Here is a 26,923-nt window from a genome sequence, read left to right as displayed (position 1 = left end):
GACTGCGGGCTCCACGGTTGCAGCCTTACCAAGGCTGCCCCTCCTCTGTTCACGTATTTAACAAGAGTCCTGGCACATTTATGCTGCCGTCAGCCCCATGGTCTCGAAGAGTTCTCTGGGCTTCCCAGCTTGTTCTCTCCTTCAAAGGACATGGTGTCCTCCAATCCACCTGTGTTCTTCCTCTAGACCAGATCAAGGGAGGGTCTGGAGAGCTGGAGAGATGGCTTAGCAGTTAAGGCGTGAAGTCTAGGGACTCATGTCCGGCTCTCCTGGTCTCACATCAACCAGACACACAAATGTGACACAAACACACAGTCCCACGGGTTCACAAGATGGCACGTAGAGTTCGATTACAGTGGCTGAGGCCCTGGCATGCCAATTCTCCCTCCCTCTCTCTCTCTCTCTCTCTCTCTCTCTCTCTCTGATAAAATCACCAGGCAGGATGGAGCACCCCTTTAATCCCAACACTCAGAAGGCAGAGGTAGGAGGATCACCACAAGTTTGAGCCTACCCTAAGAGGAGACTACATAGTGAATTCCAGGTCAGCCTGGGCTAGAGTGAGATCCTACTTCAAAAGACTTAAAAAACCAAAACTCACCCCGGTCTTCAAAGTCAAGTGCAAATAGTGCCCTCTCTGTGAATTATTATTATTTTTTTCATTCAACTGACATGAGTGATCCTTATTTTCCCTACTAAGGATAGCAAGTATAGTCATGTTCTCCACTATAGCCACAGGTGCTGTTGTGCGGCGAGCCCCTGTCCAGCAGGGAAAGAACGACCAGCAAACGAAGATCCTTCTCGATCACACTTTATTGGAGAGCCTCTTGGTTAACAGGAAAGTTGATGGCGAGGGGCGAGGAGGGTAGGATTACAGCTGCTTTTATAGGGCCGAGCACTACGGGGCATCTACTGATTGGCTGCCAAAGCTCACCTGCCCACAGGAGCCACGGGATAGGCTTGGGGGAAGGTACGTCAAGCGCATGCGCAACCTCAAGCAAGGTTGGCGCCAAGGCGTTGCCTAAATAAGGAAATGTTTACCTCAAGACTGGCAGGAAGCCAGCGCCATCTTGTAATGGCGTCTGCATTGGCTCCCTACACTGTTGTTGGAGCTTTCTGGGTTTGCAGGAAGTCTCTCTCATGCTCACCTCCAAGGAATATCATTGTATTAGTGGTACTTCCGTGCTATTTTCAAATTCAGGGTTCTCAGAAGTACCTCTGTGCCCACTCACCTCCACCCAGATCCTCGAAGTAGCTCTTCCATTTGACAGGAGATATATCTGACAATCTCCATCAGGAATTCCAGGTAAGAAAAGACCAAAGTCATTTCTGTCCCACTCCAGGTACATCAATGGTTGTACTTTCCACAAACTTTGCTCTTTCCTAAGCACTGCATAGATTGTTCCTGTTGTAAGCAGAACTTTAACAATGCTTCCTCCAGCTGCTCAGGGACTGCTCCTGTTTTTCTTTCTTCTTCTTCTTCTTTTTTTTTTTTTTTTTTTTTTTTTTTGTCGAGGTAGGGTCTCACTCTAGCCCAGACTGACCTGGAATTCATTCTGTAGTCTCAGGGTGGCCTCAAACTCACAGCGATCCTCCTACCTCTGCCTCCCAAGTGCTAGGATTAAAGGCATGTGCCACCATGCCCGGCTAATGCTCCTGTTTTTTTGAGAGTCTCTAGTCCAGGTTGGCCTAGAACTCACAATGTAGTCAAGGATGACTTTGAATTCCTGATCCTCTTGCTTCCACTTCCCAAGTGCTAGTTTCACTGGCATGTGCTACCATAGCTGGCTTATGTAGTGGTTGGGATCAAACCAGGGCTTCATGTGTGCTAAGTAAGCGTCTTCCACCGAGACACATTCCCAGCACCATACTCCATGTTGGCCCCTCATTGTTGCACTTTAGCTACCCAGTGCCTGACATGGAGGTAATGGGAGGAGGATATAAGTTAAATTATATTCCTTGTAATTTTTTCTTAGTCATTAATGAGGTTTAAGGATTTAGGACTTCAGCCTTGGCTCTCCACTTCTGCTATGTGTAAGAGCTTCAGGAAAATGGAGGAAGAGGGCTCAGAGCAGCAGATAACTTTCTATGGATGTAGGAGCATTTTAATACCTTGTTAGCAGACCACACAGCAAGATATTAATGCGTGGTTAGTGTGCTCACATCCATCCACACACAGGAGCTTGAACTCTTCTGTAGCAGGGTCCACAGAGATCTCTCACTCTCAGAACTGGCATAGATGCTTGATATCAGGAAGAGACTTCCCCAGAGGCTTTGGTTTTGCTTATGAATTCATTGTTGAGGACATATCCTCAGGCACTGATCAGCTCGATGGGCAGAGAAAGAACAAGGCCTCCCTTCCTGCTCATGACATGCAGCGTCTACGGCCATACCACCCTGAATGTGCCTGATCTCATGACAAACATACCTCCTCAATGATTGCCTCTCATGGGGTGCACTAGTCTGTCGGGGTCCCAGAACCCCACGTTGGGTGCCAGTTGTAGGGCTCCTTCCCAGTCAGGTAGTGCCGAGGGAAGGACCCCGTGAATTATTTTTATGTCCTTGAGTGTATATCATAGCTCCCTCTCAGTACTTTATACTTTTTTTTTTTCTTTTTTTTTGCTTTTTCAAGGTAGGGTCTCACTCTGGTCCAGGCTGACCTGGAATTAGCTATGTAGTTTCAGGGTGGCCTGGAACTCACAGCAATCCTCCTACCTCTGCCTCCCAAGTGCTGGGATTAAAGGTGTGCGCCACCATGCCCGGCCCTACTTTATACTTTTTGTGACACTAATACTACTCAGGCATATTATGGGTATTTCACATATTGGTGATTTCCATCCATCCCTGAATTAGAGGCTCCTTGGAGACAGGTTCTGTTCATACTTATGCTTCTGTTTCCTCTATCAACTAACACAATGCCTTATCCAAGCATGTGTTTAACTTTTTTCTTTCTAAAGTAAATGTGGTTGAGCAGGTCTAAAACTGTTGTACAGTAAACTGTACATATGATCTATAAGTCAGAACACATGGCTTGGAGTCTAGACTTTGTGACTTTATCTTTTTTAGCTCTCACTCTAGCCCCAGAAATGGGCTCTTATTTTGCTGCTGGTGCTTATAAACTTCTGGATTAGCTGATTCCGTCTCCTGTTGCTGTAGGGACATTGGAACTACAGGCACAGGTGCCTCTTTGTGTCTGGCTTTATGTGGGAGCTTAAAAATATCAATGTTGGGCTGGAGAGATGGCTTAGTGGTTAAAGAATTTTTCTGAGAAGCCAAAGGACCCAGGTTTGAGAATCCAGTACCCATGTAAACCAGATGCATAAGGGGGTGTATGCATCTGGACTTTGTCTGCAGCAGCTAGAGGCCCTGGTGCACCTTTTCTCCTTCTGTTTGTCTCCTCTCTATCTCTCTTTTTCTCCACTTGCAAATAAAATAAAACAAAATATTGATGTTATTTTTAATGCTCAATTGACATACTTCTTTTTTATCTATTATTGTTGTGTGTGTGTAGCAAGTGCATATACAATGTACACACGTGTGCAGTTGAGGACATCTTGTGTGCACATGTGTATGAAGGACAGAGTAGAATGTAAGGGTTCCTTTCGAGGGCTTGTCTGTGTGCTGTCCTTGAGACAGAGTCTCTTGGACATGGAGCTGTCATTTTTCACTGAGTTTGACTGACCAGCGAGCCCCAGTGATTCTTCTCTTTCTTCACCCCCTCTTGGACTGGGGTTACAGAGGCCATGTTCGGCTTTTTAGTCAGCTGCTGAGTGTTCAACTCAGGTCCTTAAGCTTATGTGGCAAGTTCTCTTACCTGCTGAGCTACCTCCCCAGCCATTCAACTGAACTTTTCTCTTTTTCCCTCTGTGTATGGTGGACACATGAGTATGCAAGCATAAGTACACATGAATGTGTGCACATGTGGAAACCAGAAGTTGATGTTGGCTGTCTTCCTTAATTGTTCTCCACTTTATTGACTGAGGCAGTGTCTTACTTGAACTCAGGGCTTGCCACTTGGCTTCTCTAAGCAGTCTGCTTGGCCTAGGGACCTCCGTCTCCATCTCTGAGTACTAGGGTTACAGGAGGGCCATCATGCCCACATGGCATTTACATGGGTGCCGGGGATCCAAATTTTGGTCTTCATTGCTTGTGCAGCAATCACTTTACTCATTAAACCATTTCCCCAGCCCCTCATTTAAAATTTTGTGTAAACTCCATCAACCTAGTACTCAGAGATTACCTTTATTTAATGTGACCCCGCCCAGAGCCTTACTCATTAAGCCATTTCCCCAGCCCCTCATTTAACATATTGTGTTAACTCCATCAACCTAGTACTCAGAGATTACCTTTATTTAATGTGACCCTGCCCAGAGCCCAAGTGCACCATCCCATCTGTGTTCAGGGACTAGAAGTCTATTATTATCACAGACTCATGAAGTTGTTCCTCCTTGGGCACACAGGTCCTCATGACAGCCCCTCCTGTCACTGTTTAGGCCTTTTGAGTACACTGTTCTGCCCAGAGCTATCCATTTTGAAGTACAAGACATGTATCCCCCAATCTTCCCAATCATGCCTGTGCCCAGACCATAATGTTTAATAGGTGCTCCAGTACTGGGAATGTGTCCCTCCAAAATAGAGGCAATAGTTGTTACCAAGCTGTTCTCACTGTGCTTTTTTTTTCCCCCTGAGGTAGGGTCTTACTCTAGCCCAGGCTGACCTAGAATTCACTATACAGTCTCAGGGTGGCCTTGAACTCACGGCGATCCTCCTACCTCTGCCTCCCTAGTGCTAGAATTAACATGCCTGGCTCAAATCTTTTTTTTCCTCAATTTTTATTAACATTTTCCATGATTATACAAAATATCCCATGGTGTTACCCTACCTCCCCCCACTTTCCCCTTTGAAATTCCATTCTCCATCATATCCCCTCCCCATCTCAATCACTTTCTTTTATTTTGATGTCATGATCTTTTCTTCTTCTTATGATGGTCTTGTGTAGGTAGTGTCAGGCACTGTGAGGTCATGGATATCCAGGCCATTTTATGTCTGGAGGGAGCACGTTGTAAGGAGTCCTAACCTTCCTTTGGCTCTTACATTTTTTCTGCCACCTCTTCCACATTAGACCCTGAGCCTTGGAAGGTGTGATTGAGATGTTACTCAGTACTCCAGTCACTTCTTTCCAGCACTATGATACGTTCTGAGTCATCCCAAGGTCACTACCATCTGAAAAGAGAAGATGCTTTACCTAAAGTGAAAGTAGCATTAATATAAGGGTATAAATATTAAGAGAAGTGCTTGCTGGGCAGTTTGGTATATACATTTATTCAGACATCAGTAGATGTTACATCCCTAGGGTTCATGGCTATCCCTGTTTTAAGTTTTCAGTATCAGGGATGTATTCCCTCCCATGGAGCCGGCCTCCAATCCAATTGGAGGACAGTTGGTTTCTACCATGACAGATGTGCCACTATTTCACCCATTGGCTCATTTGGCCTGCCTGGCCAAATATGAGACTTGCAGTGTCCACTGTTGAGTATCTTCATTGGTGTTATCGCTTTTTCCCATTGAACTACATGTAGGATGGCTTCTTCCAGCTTTCTGTCACCCTGGCTCAAATCTTTACAGTAACTTTTAAAGCCAGATGATTTTGTTTTCCATCTCTATTTGCAGACAAACAAACCAAGAGTCAACACATGAATTTCAGTCAAGGCCTATTTGACCAGAACAGTCTAACATTTTCTTTTTCAAGGTAGGGTCTCACTCTAGCCCAGGCTGACCTGGAATTTACTATGTAGCCTCAGGGTAGCCTTGAACTCATGGCAATCCTCCTACCTCTGCCTCCTGAGTGCTGGGATTAAAGGCATGTGCCACCATGCCTGGCCAACATTTCTTATCTACCACAGAATGCTACACGAATGAACAACCAAATGCTGCTGGGTGTGGTAGTACACACCTTTAATTCCAGCATACAGAGGACAAAGACAAAGATCACTGTCAGTTCGAGGCCAGCCTGACACTACATAGCAAATTCCAGGTCATCCTGAGCTAGAGTGATATCTTACTTTGAAAAAAAAAAGAAAGAAAAGAAAAACAAAATGTCAACATGAGCTTCAAAACCTTTCATTTCAGTGCATGACTTTTTGAAAAAGTCTTTAATAAGAAAATTTCTTATATTATTATATAATTTAAACCCATTTTCAAAAATATTATTTAATACATAGTTTTCAGATATCTTAAAAATATTTTTATTTATTTGCAAGGAGGGTGGGGGAGAGAATGGGCATACCAGGGCCTCCAGCCACTAAAAATGACCTCCAGATACATGCACCACTTTGTGCATATGATTTTACACAGGTACTGGGGAATCAAACTTGGGTTGATAGGCTCTGAAGGCAAGTGCAACTACTGAGCCATCTCTCCAACCCATATTTTAAATTTATATAAAACAAGTTCACAAAGTTTCTAAGTTTGTGTGTGTGTGTGTTAAATAATAATTGCTAATGCCACAAAACTTAAGAAACACTGGCATTTAAAAAAAATTTTAATATTTTTATTTATTTATTTGAGTGTGACAGACAGAGAGAAAGAGGCAGAGAGAGACAGAGAATGGGTGCGTCAGGGCCTCCAGCTACTGCAAAGGAACTCCAGATGCATGCACCCCCTTGTGCATCTGGCTAACATGGGTCCTGGGGAATTGAGCCTCGAACCGGGGTCCTTAGGCTTCTCAGGCAAGCGCTTAACCACTAAGCCATTTCTCCAGCCCAACACTGGCATTTAAAAAAAATTATTCAACTAGGTCATTGGGAATATATTGGCTACAAATAACAGATACAAACCACTTGCTCTGTCTTTACGACTGCGTTTCTCAACCACAAATATGGAAAAATTTTCATTTTGAGATTTGAGGAAAATGTGGAGTTTCTCTTTTTAAATCTGAAAACTAACCTGAGCTCATTTTGGAATGAGAAGTTCTTTCTAAAATAAAAGATTATTGTGTATGTAGTTTTTCCAATTTTTTTTTTTTTTAATTTTCTGTTTTTTCTGAGGTAGGGTCTCACTCTAGCCCCGGCTGACCTGGAATTCACTATGTAGTCTTAGGATGACCTCAAACTCACCATGATCCTCCTACCTCTGCCTCCCAAGTGCTGAGATTAAAGGCATACACCACCACTCTTGGCTTTCCTACTTTTTGAAAAACACTTTTTTTTTTGGTTTTTCAAGGTAGGGTTTCACTCTACCTCAAGCTGACTTGGAACTCAATTATGTAGTCTCAGAGTGGCCTCAAACTCATGGCGATCCTCCTACCTCTGCCTCCCAAGTGCTGGGATTAAAGGTGTGCATCACCACACCCGACTTTTTAAAATACTTAAAAATGTTTTTATTTATTTTTATTTATTGATTTGAGAGAGAGAGAGAAAGAGGCAAAGGGAGAGTCAATGGATGTGCCAGGGCCTCTAGCCACTGCATATGAACTTCTTTATTTATTTATTTGCAAGGAGAGGGAGAGAGAGAGAGAGAGAGAGAGAAGAGAAGGGGAGGGAAGGGGAGGGGAGGGGAGGGACAGAGAGAGAATGAGCACGCCAAGGCCTGTAGCCACTGCAAACAAACTCCAGATGCATGTGCCCCTTGTGCATCTGGCCATGGGTCCTGGGGAATCAAACCTGGGTTCTTTGCCTTCGCAGACAAATACCTTAACCACTAAGCCATCTCTCCAGCCCTTGGCTGGGTGATTTCTATGAGCAATGTGAACCTGACTGCAACACTACCTCTTTGTCAAGAAGCAGAAATCTAGCCAGGCATGGTGGCACACACCTTTAATCCCAGCACTTGGGAGGCAGAGGTAGGAGGATTACCATGAGTTCAAGATCACCCTGAGACTAAATAGTGAATTCCAGGTCAGGCTGGGCTAGAATGAGACCCTACCTTGAAAAAGCCAAAAAAATAAGCTGGGCATGGTGGCGCATGCCTTTGTTCCCAGCACTTGGGAGGCAGAGGTAGGAGGATCGCCATGAGTTCGAGGCCACCCTGAGACTCCATAATGAATTCCAGGTCAGCCTGGGCTAGTGTGAGACCCTACCTCAAAAAAAAAAAACAGAAACCAAAACAAAAAACAAACAAAAACGGAAATCTGAGAAGGGGAGATGGCTCAGCAGCCAAAGGCACTTTCTGGGGTTCAGTTCCCCAGCATCCACGTAAAATCAGACATAAAGTGGCCCGTGATCTGTAATCCAAGAGCACCTGTGACAATGGGAAGTAGAGCCAGGAGCTAGCCTGATGTTAATTTGCAGCTTCAAGAGACCTTGTCCCAAGACAGTGGGAGAGGAGCACAGACACCTCAAGTTTACCCTCCTGACCTCAACATGAGCACACACAGACCCAAGTAAATAAATGATTTCTAAACAGCAGAGCCCTGTCAGCAGCTCGAAAGTCCCTTTCTCCCCTCTTTCCAGTCTCTACCCTTGCCTCCGAGTAACTACCATGCTGACTGCTGCTAGCCTGTTTTCGTGCTTCATGCTTACGAAACCAAGTAGAGTATGTGGTTCCAGTCCCCAAATCCTTCATATCCTTAACTTGTGGTATTCACACCATTTACAGTTGCACTCACGCTGTGTTAGGATTGGTCCGTGCTGTGTGATTTGCAGAACACAGCACGAATGTCCAGCAGCCTTCACAAAGTGAGGTCACACGAGCCCAAGGCTTGCTCCTTGTTCTCTGCGGTCTCTCTAGGGAAGCCGGGCAGCACTGCACAGCAAGGTGCTAAGGCATCCTACTCACAGCCAGGTGGCATCTGCAGCTTAGCAGACCTGCTGCTCCCCACCCAGCCTTCAGGAGCCTGTCACCCTTGCCAACGTTCTAACCCCAAGCTCATGAGTGACCCTAAATCGAGCTAAATAGGGTGGAACAGGCTATAAGCTCCAACATTTGGGAAACTGAGACAGAAGGATTCTTCCAGTCCCAAGTCAGCCTGGGCTAGGGACTGCATAGTAGCTTCCAAGCCAGTAAGACTCTGGAGAGACAGAGAGAGATGGGGGTCGGGGGAGGGGAGGAGAGGGGAGGGAAGAGAAGAGAGAAGTCACACCTATGTCACTCACAGACTCTTTTACCCACAGAAACTATGACATAACAGATATCAGTTATTCTAATCTGGGAGCTTTAGTGTAATCTTAGGTAATAATGAATAAGTAGCACTGACTCCTTGGGTCTGACCCTGTTCTGTTGTTGTTCTGCTTATGAGATGCATCCACACCACTGCAAAGCTGTGGCTCCCTTTCCTCCTTTATGAGTCATATTCTGTCATAAATGTCACGTTTTATGTTTGCCCATCCCCCGTGGGCAGCTGCTAGTGCAGGGCCTGCTGTGAACAGTCTTGTACGCATATTTACTGAAAACGTCCAGTCAACGGGAGATTCCCTAAGTGTGGCCTTTCTGCAGCATGAAGCAGGTCGACTGCTGGAGTAGACACTGCTAAAATTTTCCAAAGTGAAACCATTAATTGACAACTCCTCCAGCGATGTGAGAGCTGCATTTGTTCCACACTCACCAAGACTTGCCCTGTTCACCTTGTTAATTACAGCCATTCTAATAGAGTGACAGTAACTCTAAAAGAAGAGAATCAAACACGGAGTCACTGCCTCTAATTCTCATAGCCAACAAAGCCCCCATTCTTCCAAACCCTGGTTTTCTTGCAGAGGGCCTATTTGCCTTCACTGTGGTCCAGAATTGGTCAAATCAGTCTGCCAGACCAAAAATCATTTCTTGTGGCCTACTCCCCACAAAGAGTGTTCTCTTGGATCATTATATCCTAAAAGGATATGAAAATCAATGAAAGAAATGGAAATAAAGTTCATTTTAAAACAAGCTGTTAGAATGGAAGAGGTAAAAGAGACATAATGGTTCTAAGAATTTTTTACTATGTATATTTTATGTACATGTGCTTACTGTGCACACATGCAGGTGTGTGTGAAGTGAGTGCATGTGTATGTAGAGGCCAGAGGTCAATATTATGAATCTTGTTTGTTTTCCACATTTTTTTTTTGGAGACATGGTCTCTCTCTGGACCTGGAGCTCTCTTTTAGCTAGATCAGCTGGTCAGTGAGTCCACGGAATCCTCCTGTCTCTGTATCCCCAGTACTGGGATTATAGAAGGGCCACCATGCCTGCCCTTTTATTTTTATTTATAAAATATTTTTATTTATTTGAGAGGAAAGGAGAGACAGAGAGCAAGGAGAGAATGGGCATGCCAGGGTCCCTTGCCACTGCAAACAAACTCCAGATGTGCACACCACTTTGTGTGCCTGGATACTCTGGAAACTTTGTGCTTTACATGGACACTGGGAGTTGAACCTGGGTCATCAGGCTTTGCGACCAAGTGTCTGTCACCCCCGAGCCGTCTCTCCAGCAGCATGCCAGGCTATTTAAGTGCATACTGAGTATCTGAACTTAAGACCTCATGCTTGTGTGGCTGTCACTTTAACCACTGAGACACTTCTCCAGCAGCCAATTCTGTGATTTAAACAAACAAACCAACCCTGAAGTTGATCCCTTCCAGTGAGTTGTTGGCCGGGAGGTTCCTGATGCCCCCAAAACATTACAGGCCATTGCCGAGGCCCTTGGTTTCCTAGCAGAAATAGATGGTAAGACCCTGTTGCTGAAGACTCCCCATGCTTGGGCTGCAGGGTCACTGAGAAATCAAGCTGGAACTAAGCTGAAAATTTCCTCTCTGTGGACCAGCTGACAGAAAGCTGGAAAAAGCTAGCTGCAGGCAGCCCTATGGGAGAGAGAGAAGTCATCAATGGAGATAAACAACAGTGAACACTGCAAGCCTTAAGTTGGGCCAGTCAGGCCAAATGTGCCAACTGGTGCAATAGTAGCATGTCTATTATGGGGAAAACCAGCCACCTTCTAATCGGACTGGCAGCCTGCTGCACGGGAGGGAATGCATGCCTGGTACTGAAAACCTAGTCAAAAGCCTGTGGTGGGGGTGGGGCAGAGGAGAGGAACAGGGACTGTGAGCCCGAGGGGAGTAAGGCCTGCGGTGTGTGGCTGAGTGCATGTACTGTGTTCAACAAGCTGCCCGGTAAGCACTTTTCTTAAAGTTTATAGTCAAATATTGATGGTACTCTCACTTTTGGCTAGAGAAGCTTCTCTTTTCAGATGGCAGTGACCACCGACTCCGAAGTCATCATAGTGCTAAGAAAAGTGTTCAGCAAGGAGACATTTTTATCTCGCCTTCCAAGTCTCCGGGTCCATTGTAGAAAAGGTGGCAGAATGTAAGAGCCAAAGGAAGGGTAGGACTGCTTACAGTGTAATCTTGCAGACACAAAATGGCCTGGATATCTATGACCTTGAAGTGCCTGGGGCTATTTGCGCAGGATTTTCATAATAGGAAAAGATGATGACATCAAAACCAGAGACTGACAGAGGGAGGGGATATGATAGAGTATGGATTTGTGAGGGGAAGGTGGGAGTCGGGAGGACATTATCATGGTTTATTTTCTATAATTAAAGAAGCTGTCAGTAAAAAGTTAAAAATAAAAACAAAAAGCCAGTTGTGATGGCACACACCTTTAATCCCAGCATTCAGGAAGCAGAAGTAAGAGGATCGCCGTCTGTTCGAGGCCACCCTGAGACTACATAGTGAATTCCAGGTCAGCTTGGGCTAGAGCGAGACCCTACCTCAAAAGGTCACCCAAAATTTTTTTTTAAATAAGATAAAAACAGAAACCCTGGGCTGGAGAGATGGCTTAGCAGGTAAGCATTTGCCTGTGAAGCCTAAGGACCCTGGTTCAAGGCTCGATTCTCCAGGACCCACATTAGCCAGATGCACAAGGGGGCGCACACCTCTGGAGTTTGTTTGCAGTGGCTGGAAACCCTGGTGCATCCATTCTCTCTTTCTCTTTGCCTGTTTCTCTCTTTGTCTCTTTCAAATAAATAAGAATAAACAAAAAAAATTTAAACAAACAAAAAACAGAAACCCTGAAGCCCAGTCACACCATACTTGTTTAACATCCTCCCCAGGCCAGGTTTTGGTACCCTTACCACTTTCCACTGTCTTCTCACTTAACTTTTAACTCTTTGGCAGAGGCTGGTCACGAGAAAGCATAGCTCTCTGTGCTGTCTCATGTTCACTCCTGGCCAGACAAAAGATCCCTGCATTTCTTTACCAATGTTGCATGCATAACCTGCATTCATGAAGCTGATGTGGTGGCGTATGTACAGAGAATGTCCATATCCTGTGGAGGCTGTGGTATGGCAACCCATCAAATTACTTGTCGGAGAATTATGAGGAAGCATGGAATCACAGAATTAGTGTAGCCTGAATAAACTTGAAGGTCTCCCATACATACATGGGGGGAGAGGAGGCATATTATAATTGTAAAAAAACTCACCAAAATAGCATTTAATTGACTATATAAATTGTAAAATATGCCATGTAAGCTCTAAAACATATGTCATAGTTGTATTTATTCTGTAGTGTCTGAGGGAGGGGCACAAGACCAGCCTTAAGCTATCTTTGTCCTGCATTTTCTAGTGACATTCTGCAGTGTCAGTGAGTTGAAGCTGTTCAGATTGTCTGGTAGCCAAGGCAATTTGGACTGGAAAAGTTAGTGGATGCTAATGGCTCACATAGAGAACCCATGTTTCTACAAAGTGGAAGGTGTTTTTCATCCTCATAAACTGAAAGCCACAGCGGTGTTCCCATCAGAAAGAGTAACTATAGAGCCAGATGTGGTGCGCACGCCACAATCCCAGCACTCAGGAGGCAGAGGGAAGAGGATCGCTATGAGTTCGAGGCCAGCCTGAGACTACATAGTGAGTTCCAGGTCAGCCTGCGCTACAGCGAGACCCTACCTAAAAAACAAAAGAAAAAACAAAAAAATTAAAGAAAGGGTAAATATAAACTTTTCCAGTGGTGGCTATGACATAGGGACACACAGAGATGTCAGAGGAAGAAACAAGCTAAAGGGTTATGCTAACAGAAAGACCACTTCCAAATTGAAGGGTACAACCTCCCCACCAAGACAGTACGTGAACTCAGTTACCTACAATCTTCAAACGGTGGACAGGTTCTCCATCATAAATGGAGAGTGTCTGCCATCTTTGGGAGTCATGAGGTAAATGATTCCCATAAACAAGAACAGCAGGTACACAGAACTTGGATGACAGCTTGTACCTGAGAATGAAGTGATACAGTTTAAGGTAAGAACAAGTCACATTTTTTAAAAAAGATTTTATTTGCTTATTTATTTGAGAGAGAAAGAGGAAGAGGCAGAGAGAAAGACAGAATGGGTGTACCAGGGCCTCCAGCCCCTGCAAACAGACTCCAGATGCATGTGCCCCGGGCTTAGGTGGGTCCTGGGGAATTGAACTAGGGTCCTTAGACTTCACAGGGGGATGCCTTAACGGCTAAGCCATTTCCCCAGTCCCCAAAACAGCTTTTTTTTTTTTTTTTTTTTTTTTTTTTACAGTCAGTAGTTAGCTAGGGACTGGCCCACAGAAACACGGCTGCCAACAGAAGGTGTGTCTGACAGTCTCCTGCAAGGCGGCTGCAAGCCAGGGCTCTGCAGCACCTCCTGCTTCTGCCTCCATTCAGCCGCACACCTGCGGCTGGTCCTTCCTGTGGCAGCCTCTCCAACCCACCGACCAATAGTCTCTCTCTTACACTTTCCTCCCCCAGTCTGATGATGAGGCTCTCTCTAATTGGATGTTTGACCCATAAATCGAGTCTAGCCACTCAGGCTTGGCTCAGCTCTTGGCTCTTCCCCTATGAGAGGGGTATTGCCTGGCCATTTTCCTGCACACTTTACATGTGTGTGAGCCCCTTCCCCAGACTCTTCTTTCTCAGACCTCCTGACAGCTTGAAGATTGTCTCCATTTCCCAGCCAGGCTGGGAAGGGGAAGAACATCTTTTTGGCTTGGACTTTCCTGCTTGCCTTCCCTTTGGATGCTCTTTCTAAACTAAATCTTGCAATTCATAATTTACCTTCTCAATTCTTTGATAACTTGGACAAGGACCCAAAGTTGGTGTCCATGGCCTGGGGTCTTTTGCATCTTTATGACATCTAATCCTTCCCTGGACCCCAAACTCCAGCATGGAAAGTAAATATCTAACCACACCAATAGTACAGAAAGAATAATAAGCACTTGTCCTTCTTTGTTTCTTTTTCTTCCTTTCTTCCCCTTTTCCTTTTTTGAGGCAGAGTCTCATTCTTACCTAGGTGGACCTGGCACTCACTCCGTAGTGGAGGGTGGCCTTGACCTCATGGGTATCCTTGTACCTCAGCCTTCTGAGTGCTGAGATTGTAGGAGGGGCCATCACACCCCATTAGCAGTTGTCTCTCTATGTCTTTGGCACAGGACAGTGGGTTATGTGCACAGTTCATTCCTGTACTCTAACACACCACTGGGCCCTTCAAAGAACAACCCTCACACAATCAAGATGGCACAAGCTCTGTTTATTTCTTAGGTTAACTTTCCACTGCCATATACCAAATTGCTGCATAGTGCTAAGAACAACACCCATGTATGACTTGAGATTCTGTCAGGTACAAGTCCCAGAGGCATAGTGTGATTAGACTTTCTGTTTCCTTTTATGAGATTGGAATCAAGATGTTGGCTGTATTGCATTTCCTTCTAGAAGTTGTCAGCTGATTCAATTATTTTTGTATTATAGGGCTGATGTTACTGTTCATTGTCTATCACCTAAGGGCTGTTCTCAGCAGATAGAAGTCACCTGTGTTCCTTGCCATGTGACACTTCCTATCTTCAAAGTACTCAGGAAGCTTCTTGTGCTTTGAGTCTCTCAGACTTCACTGGCTCAGACCTAGAGACAAATAGTTAAAGGGCTCCAGCAATTAAGTCACTCCTACATAAATAATCTGTCCCCCCTTTTTCTTCTAGCCCAGGCTAATGTGGCACTCACTCTACAGTCCCAGGATGGCCTCACACTCACAGCAATCCTCCCAAGTGCTGTGATTAAAGGTGTGTGTCGGGCTGGAGAGATGGCTTAGCGGTTAAGCGCTTGCCTGTGAAGCCTAAGGACCCTGGTTCGAGGCTCGACTCCCCAGGGCCCACATTAGCCAGATGCACAAGGGGGCGCACGCGTCTGGAGTTCGTTTGCAATGGCTGGAGGCCCTGGTGTGCCCATTCTCTCTCTCTCTATCTGCCTCTTTCTCTCTATGCCTGTTGCTCTCAAATAAATAAATAAAAATAAACAAAAAAAATTAAAAAAAAAAGGTGTGTCACCTCGCCTGGCCCTAATCTGTTCATTTTAAGGCTAACTGAATTGTACCTGAAAAATACCTTCACAGCAATATGTAGGTTATGTTTGAAAAATGTGTATACAAGCATGAATAATTTTGGCAGTCATCTTGGAAATTTCCCAACTAGATTGGCTTTCTATTTTTAATCCACTCTAGATTTAAAGCCCATACTTTTCAACCAGGGATGAAGGATAATTTGTTCTCTCTGCTCAATGAACATTTGGAACTATATTTGGAGACATTTTTGAATGATATATAAACTGTTCACATTGAAGAGCACACTTCCCTACCAATACAGTGATATGATCTGGTTACCTAAAAATCTTAAAACTACCAAAAGTTTCCCAGCACACATGGAGAATTCTCTAGAAGCTATAGGAGTGTCCATGAAATTTCATGTGAGGGATTCACAGAAACAAGAATAGCAGGGTATGTATGAAAGCCCCCACAACAAGGGATCACCTAGCCTAATATGGTTGGGAACCTACGAGAGAATTTATGAAGACTATTGTTATTACTACAGTGCAAAGTTGTAGCTGTACAAGAATAGCTGACAGAATACAAGGTGGAAGACAGAGAGCAGAACAAAGAGGAAGTTGCTGAAATTCTAGAGTCAGTGAAGTAATGAGTGAGAGCTACAAATAATAATAATAAAACCGTCAAAAACTGTACCCCACAAATAACTGACTATTGCTCCCACAATGCATAAACCACAACCCCATGGGGAATACCTGCAACCCCACTGAGGATCATCCCCAATGGAATGGGAGCAGGGACAAAGGAAAAGAGGGTACCAACACATGATGGATCCATATGAAACATCTTGTTAATAATAATAATAATAAACATTCAAAAATAAAGCTAGAATACAGGTATGATTATAATGCTTTATAATCATGCATGTAATTATTACATAAACAATGTATGATCATCCAAATTTGTAATTTCAAAGTTACAAAGAACTAGGATGAGGATGGAGAAGGAGAGAGTAATAGGGATTAAGAGGAGGTAATAGGTATTGCTTAAAATTAATGAACAGGGGCTGGAGAGATGGCTTAGCAGTTAAGTGCTTGCCTGTGAAGCCTAAGGACCTCGGTTCAAGGCTTGATTCCCCAGGACCCAGGTTAGCCGTTAGCCAGATGCACAAAGGGGTACACCCGTCGAGTTCATTTGCAGTAGCTGGAAGCCCTGGCATGCCCATTCTCTCTCTCTCACACTCTCTCCCTCTTTCTTTCCCTTCTCTCTCTCCCTGTCTATCGCTCTCAAATAAATAAATAAAAACAAACAAAAAAATTTTTAAAAAATTAATGAGCAGGGGAGCCAGGTGTGGTGGCTCATGCCTTTAATCCCAGCTCTTGGAAGGCAGAGGTAAGAGGACTGCCTTGAGTTCAAGGCCACCCTGAGACTACATAGTGAAATCCAGGTCAGCCTGAACTACAGAAAAACCTTACCTAGAAAAACAAACAAACAAAAAATTAGTGAACAAGGCCTGGAGAAATAGCTCAGCAGTTAAAGTCACTTGCTTGCAGAGCCTGACAGCACAGGTTCAATTCCGCAATACCCATATAAATCCAGATGTGCAAAGTGGCTCATGTGTTTGGAGTTCACGTGCAATGGCAGGAGACCTTGGCATGCCCATTCTCTGGCCCCCCTTCTCCATGTGTTTATCTTTCCTTCTTTCAAATAAATAAAAAGCCAGGCGTGGTGGCGCACGCCTTTAATCCCAGCACTTGGAAGGCAGAGGTAGGAGGATCACTGTGAGTTCAAGGCCACCCTGAGACTACATAGTGAATTCCAGGTCAGCCTGGGCTAGAGTGAGACCCTACCTTGAAAAACCAGAAAGTAAAAAGAATAAAATTAATGAACAAATGACACTTCATTGAAGTTATGGAGATCATCCTTGAAAGCACTTCAACATTTCATGTATGTTTGCATACACATATGTTTGTGTTCATGTGCATGTAGGAACAAGTGTGTGCACATGTGTGGAGGCCAGACAACAACCTTGAGTATCATTCTTTACGAATGCCATGTTCCTTTTTTAGACAGGGTCTCTCATGCCTGGCATTTTTACATAGGTTCTGGGGATCAAACTCAGCAACTCATGCTTGCAATGCAGGCACTTTACTGACTAGCTAACTCCCCCAAATTAAGCCATTACAGGAAGTTACATCAAAGAATTAATTCTGGAAATAGGAAGAATAGGATAGAATAAATTCTGCAATACTTATTTATTTATTTTTATATTTATTATTATTATTATTATCATTTGTTTTTGTTTTTAAAGGTAGGGTCTCACTCTAGCCTAGGCCAACCTGGAATTCACTATGTAGTCTCAGGGTGGCCTTGAACACATGGCAATCCTCCTACCTCTGCCTCCCGAGTGCTGGGATTAAAGGCATGTGCTACCATGCCCGGCTGCAATACTTTTTTTTTTTTTAATTTTTATTAACATTTTCCATGATTACAAAATATATCCCATGGTAATTCCCTCCCTCCCCATCCCCACACTTTCCCATTTGAAATTCCATTCTCCATCATATTACCTCCCCATTACAATCATTGTAATTACATATATATAATATCCGGCTGCAATACTTTTAAAAAATTAATTATGGACATAATAAGTATGGATACATCATGTGTTGATACCACCCTTCTGTCATCCCTGCCCCCATTCCTCTGGGGGCCCTCCTCAGTGGGATCTGCAATACTTTTAACTTTAAAAAACCAACTAGGGCTGGAGAAATGGCTTAGTGGTTAAATGCTTGCCTGAGAAGCCTAAGGACCCCAGTTCGAGGCTCACTTCCCCAGGACCCACGTTAGCCAGATGCACAAGGGGGCGCACGCATCTGGAGTCCGTTTTCAGTGGCTGGAGGCTCTAGCGCACCCATTCTCTGTCTCTCTCTCTCTCTCTCTCTGCCTCTTTCTCTGTCTGTCATCTCAAATAAATAAATAAAAATAAAAATATTAAAAAACAAACAAACAACTAAAGGCTGGGGAAATGGCTTAGTGGTTAAGGCACTTGGATGTAAAGTCAAAGGACCTAGGCTCAACTCCCCAGGACCCACATAAGCCAGATGCACAAGGTGGTGCATGAGTCTGGAGTTTGTTTGCAGGGCCTGGAGACCCTGGTGAGCCCATTCTCTTTCTTTCTCTCAAATAAATATAAATAAACAACTAAAAATATGAGGTGGGTGTGCTGACCTGCCAGTAACCCCAGTTCAGGAGGCAGAGATGGCATCCCTGAGGCAAGCTGGTGAGCAAGAATAGCTGCATCAATTGGCTCTAGGTTTAACTGGGAGACGTTGCCTCCGTTAGCTGAGAGTGATTGAGGATGGCATCTGAAGTCGGCCTCTGCCCTCAACATGCACATATACACATGTGGTTATGCACCCATACACACATGCACCCACATGTGCGCACACATGCATGCACAACACACATACACAGACTAATAAAATGTATAATTTTTTTTTTTTTTTTTTTTTTTTGGTTTTTCAAGGTAGGGTCTCATTCTAGCTCAGACTGACCTGGGATTCACTATGTATTCTCAGGGTGGCCTAGAACTCATGGCGATCCTCCTATCTCTGCCTCCCGAGTGCTGGGATTAAAGGCATGCGCCACCATGCCCGGCTTACGATGTATAATTTTTAATAAAATATAATTTTAAAAAAGAAAGCTTGGGGACTAACTTGGATGATTTACTCATAGCACATTAAGTCATAGTATAGTAACAGTATTTATGCATAATACAACAATGGAACATAATATAGTAACTATGACAAAGTAACATTTTACTAAGTACATACGACAACCTATAAGACAGAATTTATTTGAGGATCTTGCCTTTTGGGCACTTCTGATCCTCAGAAGAAATTTCAGTTATGTGCATTACAATAAAATCCGTGTGCTTTCTGTTGCTATGACAAATACCTGAGGTAAATAAACTTAAAAAGAGGAAAGGTTTATTTTGGCTCACAGAATTGGAAGTTTCTCCATAGTCAGCTGGCTCACTACTTCGGGGTCTGTGGCAAGGCAGACATCATGGGTGGAAGAAGTTGTTCACCTTGAGGTGCCAAGCAAAGATATGGAGGAAGAAGCAGAGGTCTCAGCCCCCCCCCCCAAGGACAGGCCTCCAGTGACCAAAGGTTCTGCTACCTCCCAGGAGCACCACATGCTGAGACCACTTCTTCAACAGATGGACCTTCGGGGACATGTATCCAAATCGCAGCAATCAGGCCTTTTTAATAGACCATATAAATTATTATCATTAATATTCACTCCAAAATTGTGTCATGGATCTGGTCTATAAAGAGAAATAAAATGAAAATAATTTAAGAGGTTGGTTGAAGGGATCAAAGACCAAGTTTATTTATTTTTTATTTTTTTAATTTTTATATTTTGGTTTTTAGGGCTTCACTGTAGTCCAGGATGACCTGGAATTCACTATGTATTCTCAGGGTGGCCTTGAACTCACGGTGATCCTCCGACTTCTGCTTTCCAAGTGTTGGGATTAAAGGCATGCACCACCACACCCAGCTTTTCTCTTTAATCAAACAATTTTATTATTATTTATTTTGAGAGAGAGAGGAAAAAAATGGGCATGCTAGGGCTTTCAGCTGCTGCAAAGGAACTCTAGACACAAGTGACCTTTGTGCGCATGTGCAACCTTGCACGCTTGTGTCACTGTGTGTCTAGCTTATGTGGCACCCAGAGCTACAGACATGAGTTCTTAGGCCCTGCAGGCAAGTGCCCTAACTGCTAAGCCACGTCTCCGACCTCCCCACTTTTTTTTTTTTAATTCACAGCAATCCTCCTACCTCTGCCTCCCAAGTGTTGGAATTAAAGGCATGTGCCACCATCCCTGACTTTTATTTTCATTTTAATTTTTCAATTTTTCAATGTGGTTATTAAGATCAACTTAAAGCTTGTTTTGGGTTGGTTTTACGTTTTTATTAAGGTTTAGATGTAGTGCTGATTTCCTCAGTGGTAGACCTGCACTTTGATGGCAGTAGATAACGGTAACAGAAGACTTAAAGGAACAGTTATGGATCCTTAGAATCCCTCGCATCGTGGCGTGAATAGAATGATATGGGTGAGTGGAAAATACTGCAGTTTTGGACAAAGTCTGTTAGTAAGTTTGTGGTAGCTTGAATAGATGGCTCCCCAAAACGTTCAATGTTTTATTAGTTTGTAGTTTGCATCTGCAGCCAGCTGGCTGGAGGAGGTGTCATTGGGCTGATCTTAGGGTCCAGCCCTAAGGTGTGGTGGTGGGTTTAAAATTCCAATCTAAAGATATGCAAAGTGTGCCCAACTGGAGTTCCTGAAGTGTGCTGTGTGGTTGTGGTTTTTGGCTTGTGCTCTCTTCTTTGCTTGGCCCTTCTTCTGCCATTATGGAACTTCCCTTGGATCTGTAAGCTTCAATAAATCCCTTCCTTCATATCTGTGGTTGGCCTGGAAGTTCATAACAGCGAGCCTGAAGCTGTCTGCTGCAGAAGTTGGTACCACCTTGAGGCTTGACTTATGAGCTTTCTAAGGGGAAGGAAAGACTGCAAAAAAGACTTTGTTAGAACTGGGCTACTGGCATAAAGGCTGGCTGCATCTTGCTGACTGGGCCCAGAGAGTTTCATCAAGGTTAAATTTGTAATGGTAACTGGACAGATGGCTTAGTGGTTAAGCACTTGCCTGTGAAGCCTAAGGACCCCAGTTCGAGTCTCCAATCCCCAGGACCCACGTTAGCCAGATGCACAAGGGCGTGCACACATCTGGAGTTCGTTTGCAGAGGCAGGAAGCCCTGGCACACCCATTCTCTCTCTCTCTTTCTCTCTCTGTATGTTGCCCTCAAATAAATAAAAATAAATATTGAAAAAATTGTAATGGAGTGATGTGCTTGGCTGAAGATATTGAACCGAAAGATTTAAGATTTAAAGTTGGAAAACCCCAGGCAAGTTAAAATTACAGGCACTATGGCTGGTTTTACTTTACTGAAGCTGCTATTATCAACACATTAGCAATCTTAGGAAGATGGCCCAACTGCTTTACATTAAAACAATGGAGAAGATGCCTGAGGAAAGATTGTTAGAAATGCAAACTCTCTTGGAAACAGTTGGCTAGAGAATGAACCTGCTTTTCAAGGTTACGATTTATTTCATCCCTGAATTAAGAACATGTGTCCTGCACACCTGGTATTGGTTTTGGAAGCATGAAAAATGCGTGAAATAGTCATGAAGTGCAACACAGTTCCAGGAGCCAGTGCTGTGATGTGGCATGAGGCAGGGCATGATGACCCTAATAAGCTGAAAGCTTTGAAGATGGACTATAATTTAAATAGGGCCTGAGATGTTTTTTGATATACCTGTACTGTGCAAGGGCTACCATGGAGCGCACTGTTGGCCTGGGATTGAAGTGTTCCCTGACTACTCTCCCCATCTGGAAGAGAATTGGAAAATCTGGAGACTGTTAGTCTCTGGTTATATTAAACTTGAACTGCAGAAGTTTGATGTTTATTTGATGGAGGTTAACTTTGCATTGTTTTAGTCTCTCCTTGCTATGCCTTATACCAACTGAAAATGTTTAGTATGTGTCTTTATATGTTGGAAGTATTTGTTTGATTCTACAGGACTCAGAGCTAAGAGACAATCTCAGAGGAGACAGAACTTTGGAACTATTTTAAATTGGTCAAGACCGTGGGGATCTTTGAAGTTGGACTGAATACACTTTACAACGTGTGGTGGTTTTGAATCTATTGGGGACCAGGGGTGGAATGTGGTAGTTTGAATAGATAGTCTCCAATATATTCAGTGTTTTGTTAGTTCTTAGTTTGCATGTGCAGCCAGCTGGCTGGAGGCGGTGTTGCTGGGCTGATCTTAGGGTCCAGCCCTAAGGTGTGGTGATAAGTTTAAAATTTCAAACTAAATTTGCAGGAAAATGGATGGATCTGGAAAGGATTATACTTAGTGAGGTAACCCAGGCCCAGAAAGCCAAACATCACATGTTCTTTCTCATATTTGGATCCTAACTATAGGTTACTGGACTTCTGTGTAAGTAGGAAGAAAAATCAATAGTAAAGGCCATTAAGCTAGAAAAGAGATATAAAGGGAAGAGAAAGGAAGGGAGGGGGGTACATAATAGGATGGTATTGTATATATGTAAGTAGAAGAATAGATTAATGGGGGCAAAAAGGCCCAAAGTGAGGTCAGGGCAAGAGATTGAGTAAAGGAAAGATGGAGGGAGGGCTAATCAAAATCTAAGAGGATAGAAATAAATCATATGAAAACCTACTTTTTTGGACAATGGAACACTCAGGAGCCATAGATTGTTGCTGGAAAACTTTCAGTGTCAGGGATGGGATACCTTCCAGTGAGCTGTTGGCCAGGGAGGTCCCTGATGCCCCCAAAACATTATAGGCCATTGCTGAGGCCTTTGGTTTCCCACCAGGAATAGATGGTAAGACCCTATTGCTGAAGACTTCACATACCTTGGCTGCAAGACCACTGAGAAATCCTGCTGGAATGGAGCTAGTAACCTCCTCCATGTAGACCAGCTGACAGAAAGCTAGAAGAAGCCATTCTGCATGCAGTTCAATGTGAGAGAGAGAAATCACCAGTGAAGATACTCAACACTGGACACTGCAAGCCTTATATTTGGCCAGGCAGGCCAAATGAGCCAACGGGTGTAATAGTGGCACATCTGTCATGATGGAAACCAACTGCCCTCTAATTGGACTGGAGGCCTGCTCCATGGGAGGGAATACCTCCCTGATACTGAAAACTTAAAACAGGGGTAGTCATGAACCTTAGGGGTATAACGTCTGCTGCTGTCTGGCTAAATGTATATATTGTGCTTATCAAACTGCCCAGTAAGCACTTCTCTTAATGTTCATACCCTTATATTAATGCTACTCTCACTTTTGGTAGAGAATCGTCTCTTTGCAGATGGCAGTGACCTTGGGATGACTCAGAAGCCATCATGGTGCTGGAAAGAAGTGACAGAGGAGTGCTCAGCACTACAATATCTCTATCACACCTTCCAAGGCTTAGGGTCTATTGCAGAAGAGGTGGTGGAAAGAATGTAAGAGCCAAAGGAAGGATAGGACTCCTTACAATGTGCTCCCCCCAGACACAAAATGACCTGGATATCCATGACCTCACAGTGCCTGACACTACCTACACAAGACCATCATAACAGGAGGAAAAGATCATGACATCAAAATAAAAGAGAGACTAATTGAGAGGGGGAGGGAAAATGATGGAGAGTGGAGTTTCAAAGGGGAAATTGGGGGGAGGGTGGGCATTGCCATGGAATATTTATAATCATGGAAGTTATTAATAAAAAAATTTTGAAAAAAAACCTTTATGCTGGCAAACAACAACAAAATTCCAATCTAAAGATATGCAAAGTGTTCCTAGCGAGTTCCTAAAGTGTACTATGTGGTTGTGGCTTTTGGCTTGTGCCCTCTCTCCTTTGGCTCTTCTTCTGCCATTATGGAACTTCCCTGGGATCTGTAAGCGTCAATAAATCCTTTCCTCCATAGCTGTGCCTGGTCTGAAAGTTCATCTCAGCGAACCTGAAGCTGTCTGTTACAAAGTTCAAAAAGAAAGCTTGATGATGAAGATTTTGCAAACCACAGGCTATAAATATTATGCAATTTTCTCCACTGACTGTCTGTGAAGAGCCACAGAATCAGGTTGGACCTGTTTTCATCTACAAGATGCCCTTAGCCAATTGCAGCCCCTGCGGAGCTGGTGGCACATGTCCTTATGCTCCAGTTCTGCTGGTGCTCTATCCTGCGGAATCGTCAGCCACAGGTTTCCATCTCACTGCCTCTCCCTCATCCACCTCCATGTGTGCATCGTCCTGGTCTATGTCTACGGCCAGAGCCGAGGGGACAACTGAGGTAGGAGACCTGGATACAGCTTGTCTCCTTCTCTGCATGACCTTGGGCAAGTCATGGAATCTCTTCAAGACTCCAGTTTCCTTGTTGGTAAAGTATCTACATTAAGCTGAAAGACTGTTGGTAAGACTAAAGAAGTCAAATCCTACATCAATTTCAATGAGGGGTATTGTCTAAAAGTTCTATTGGCCGGCTGGAGGGATGGCCTAGCAGTTAAGGCATTTGCCTGCAAAGCCAAAGGACCCAGGTTCGAATCCCCAGGAACCATGTTAGCCAAATGCACAAGGGGATGCACACATCTGGAGTTCATTTGTAGTGGCTGGAGGCCCTAGTGCACCCATTCTCTCTCTCTCTGCCCGTTTCTCTGTCAAATAAATAAATAAAAATAAATTTAAAAAAAGTTCTATTGAAAAAAAAAAAAAAGTTCTATTGGCAATATTGTAACCGAAATAAGGTTCAGCATTTCTGTGTGTCCCATGCTCTAGCCACTCCACTGCCAGCGACTGGCCAGCAGGAGGCCCAAGACACCCTACACCTGGGAAAGTGGCTCTTGTTCTCTTATTGGATGTCATGATAACTGGTACCTCAGCTCAGTGTCTAAGCTTATGAGAACAAAGAGGCCCAAAGAGGACAATCCTCCTCCAGTGGAAATCAACCCACACATATGGGAATGGCAGATAGGAGTTTTAAAATGTAGTTGTTTTATTTAGAGTAGAACAGAATTATCCAACAGGACTAAGCTCTGGATGTGTAACCACGTTGTTGCTCTGAGAAGAGATTGTAGGAGACAGGAGTTTCTGGGCAGCGGGGCAGTGCTGTTTTGTTTTTCCTCTGGTATTAAAATCGCAAATCAAAATGATACTATTTTTTTCAGAATTTTATTTTTTTATTAACAACTTCCATGACTAAACAATATCCCATGGTAATTCCCTTCCTCCCCCCCCACACTTTCCCCTTTGAAATTCCATTCTCCATCATATTACCTCCCCATCTCAATCATTGTACTTACATGTGATACTAACTGTTCAAACTATATGTTTGCATTACTACTCACCTTAGACTTTTCTATTTGGGAAATTAAATGCTAATGTTCGTGTACTGTAAATAACACAAGAAATATTCAAATTCTCATAGAAAGCAAAGAAACGGAAAAGCCTGACCCTGATCATGAGAACCTAATCAGACAAATTTGTAATAGGAAAAATATCCTAACCTTTTCTCTTTTAAAGGTCTAAGCTGGCTGGGCATGCCTATAGTTCCGGCATTCAGGAGGCTGAGATCATTGTGGGTTTGAGGCCAACCTGGAGCTATAACGTTCCAGGTTAACCTGGGCTAGAGTGAAAATCAACCTAAAAACAAAGTCTGCCCTGAAGGAAGGAAAAGAAGGAAGTGAGGGAGGAAGAGAGAGAGAGAAGGGAAAAGGAAGAACAGGAGGAAGGAAGGGAAGGGGTAAAGGAGCTGGGAGGACGAGACTTTCTCAGATTAACAACTACTAAAGCCACATAAAAATTAATGGAAGTGGTGAATCTAGATTGAAAGCACTCAACAAAATTATCTGGAAACATTCAAAGAAACTTAAATGTGGAATAGATGAAATTGTCAATATCATTGTAAAAGTGATAATGCAGGAAAATGTGTTTGTTTACTCTTGGAGGATGCCAAGTTACAACACTAAGAAGAAATTAGGGATGAAAGGTTGCTATGGTTTGGATGATTATCCGAAACTTAATCTTCAGATTAATATGGTGGTATTTTGAGGTAATTGAGGTTAATTAGGATAGTGAGTGTAGTTTTCCTATGATGGCAATTGTGACTTTATAAGAAAGAGAAGATCTCAGTTTACACATTGCCACATTATGCCCTTCACCATGTTGATTACAGCAAGAAAATCCTTACCAAATGCCAACCAGATTCTAGTACCATGTTCTTGGAATTCCCAATCTCAAGAACCCTTAGCCAAATAAACTTGTACTCCTTATAAGTTACCTGGTATCAGGTATTTTGTTTTTGTAACAGAAAACAGACTAAGACAAATACCATGATGTTTTCAACCTCTGTTCAATGGTTTAGTGAAAAGATTGTGTGGAAAATTTCATAATAAAAAATTAGAGAAATTATATATATTTTATCCTCCTGAAAATTCTGTGAAGATGAGTATTATATTTCATTTCTAGTTGAGTATTTTGGCTGCATTTGTATGCTGTGCACATGTGCACATGTTTTTGTATTAGTTTTGTTTTGGTGCTAGGGATTGAACTGGAGCCTTGCACGTGTTAGACAAGTGCTTCACTTCTTTTTTTTCACTAAAAACTCTGCTGCCTGTCAACAGGCAGATTCAGACAGCAAAGTCATCACCAACCATGGCTGAGTTCACCTGGATCATGTCTGTAGCTTGCCAGTATGCCGCAGCAGGGACTTGCATGACACCTTCATGTCTCCTTCGGATGTGTCCCTTTACTGTTCCTCCTGCTGGGGTGTTTCTTCTCACGGCAAATGTCACCTTTTCCTCTTTTCTTGGCTGCTTGCGCTTTCATCCACTGCTTAAGAACGTGGTTGTGCGGGCTGACACACACTCTCCTGCGTCTGATATGAAGGCTGCCAGGAGAGGAAGACCAACAGTCACTGAAAGAAGCTGCATGCACATTAGAAGTGAGTGACTGGGGCTGGAGAGATGTTTTAGCAGCTAAGGTGCTTGCCTACAAAGCCCAAGGACCCAGGTTTGATTCCCCAGTACACATGTGAGTCAGATTCAATGGCGGTAAGGCAT

At 43.7% G+C, this 26,923-nt stretch overlaps 1 protein-coding gene across 3 annotated transcripts in view; it reads right to left on the bottom strand.

The window, feature by feature from the left end:
* The window catches only part of Ccl28 (C-C motif chemokine ligand 28), a 55,445-nt gene that overhangs the window by 6,158 nt on the left and 22,364 nt on the right, over positions 1 to 26,923 (bottom strand). The window contains exons 3-4 of one of the 3 annotated variants that reach the window (XR_006634414.1): positions 26,531 to 26,751; positions 18,870 to 19,569 (exon numbers count right to left, since the gene is read on the bottom strand). Coding sequence is in view for 1 of the 3 variants with exons in the window: in XM_004664913.2 (XP_004664970.1) it covers positions 26,586 to 26,751 (166 nt within the window). In the remaining 2 variants the exon portion in view is untranslated. Of the gene's footprint in view, positions 1 to 18,869; positions 19,570 to 25,116; positions 26,752 to 26,923 lie in introns of those variants that run through there. The other 2 variants (XR_006634415.1, XM_004664913.2) reach the window with 2 other exon arrangements.

This window comes from Jaculus jaculus, chromosome 20, assembly GCF_020740685.1.
Source record: "Jaculus jaculus isolate mJacJac1 chromosome 20, mJacJac1.mat.Y.cur, whole genome shotgun sequence".
Lineage (NCBI taxonomy): Eukaryota > Metazoa > Chordata > Mammalia > Rodentia > Dipodidae > Jaculus > Jaculus jaculus.
This window is presented reverse-complemented; position numbering and strand designations above follow the sequence as displayed.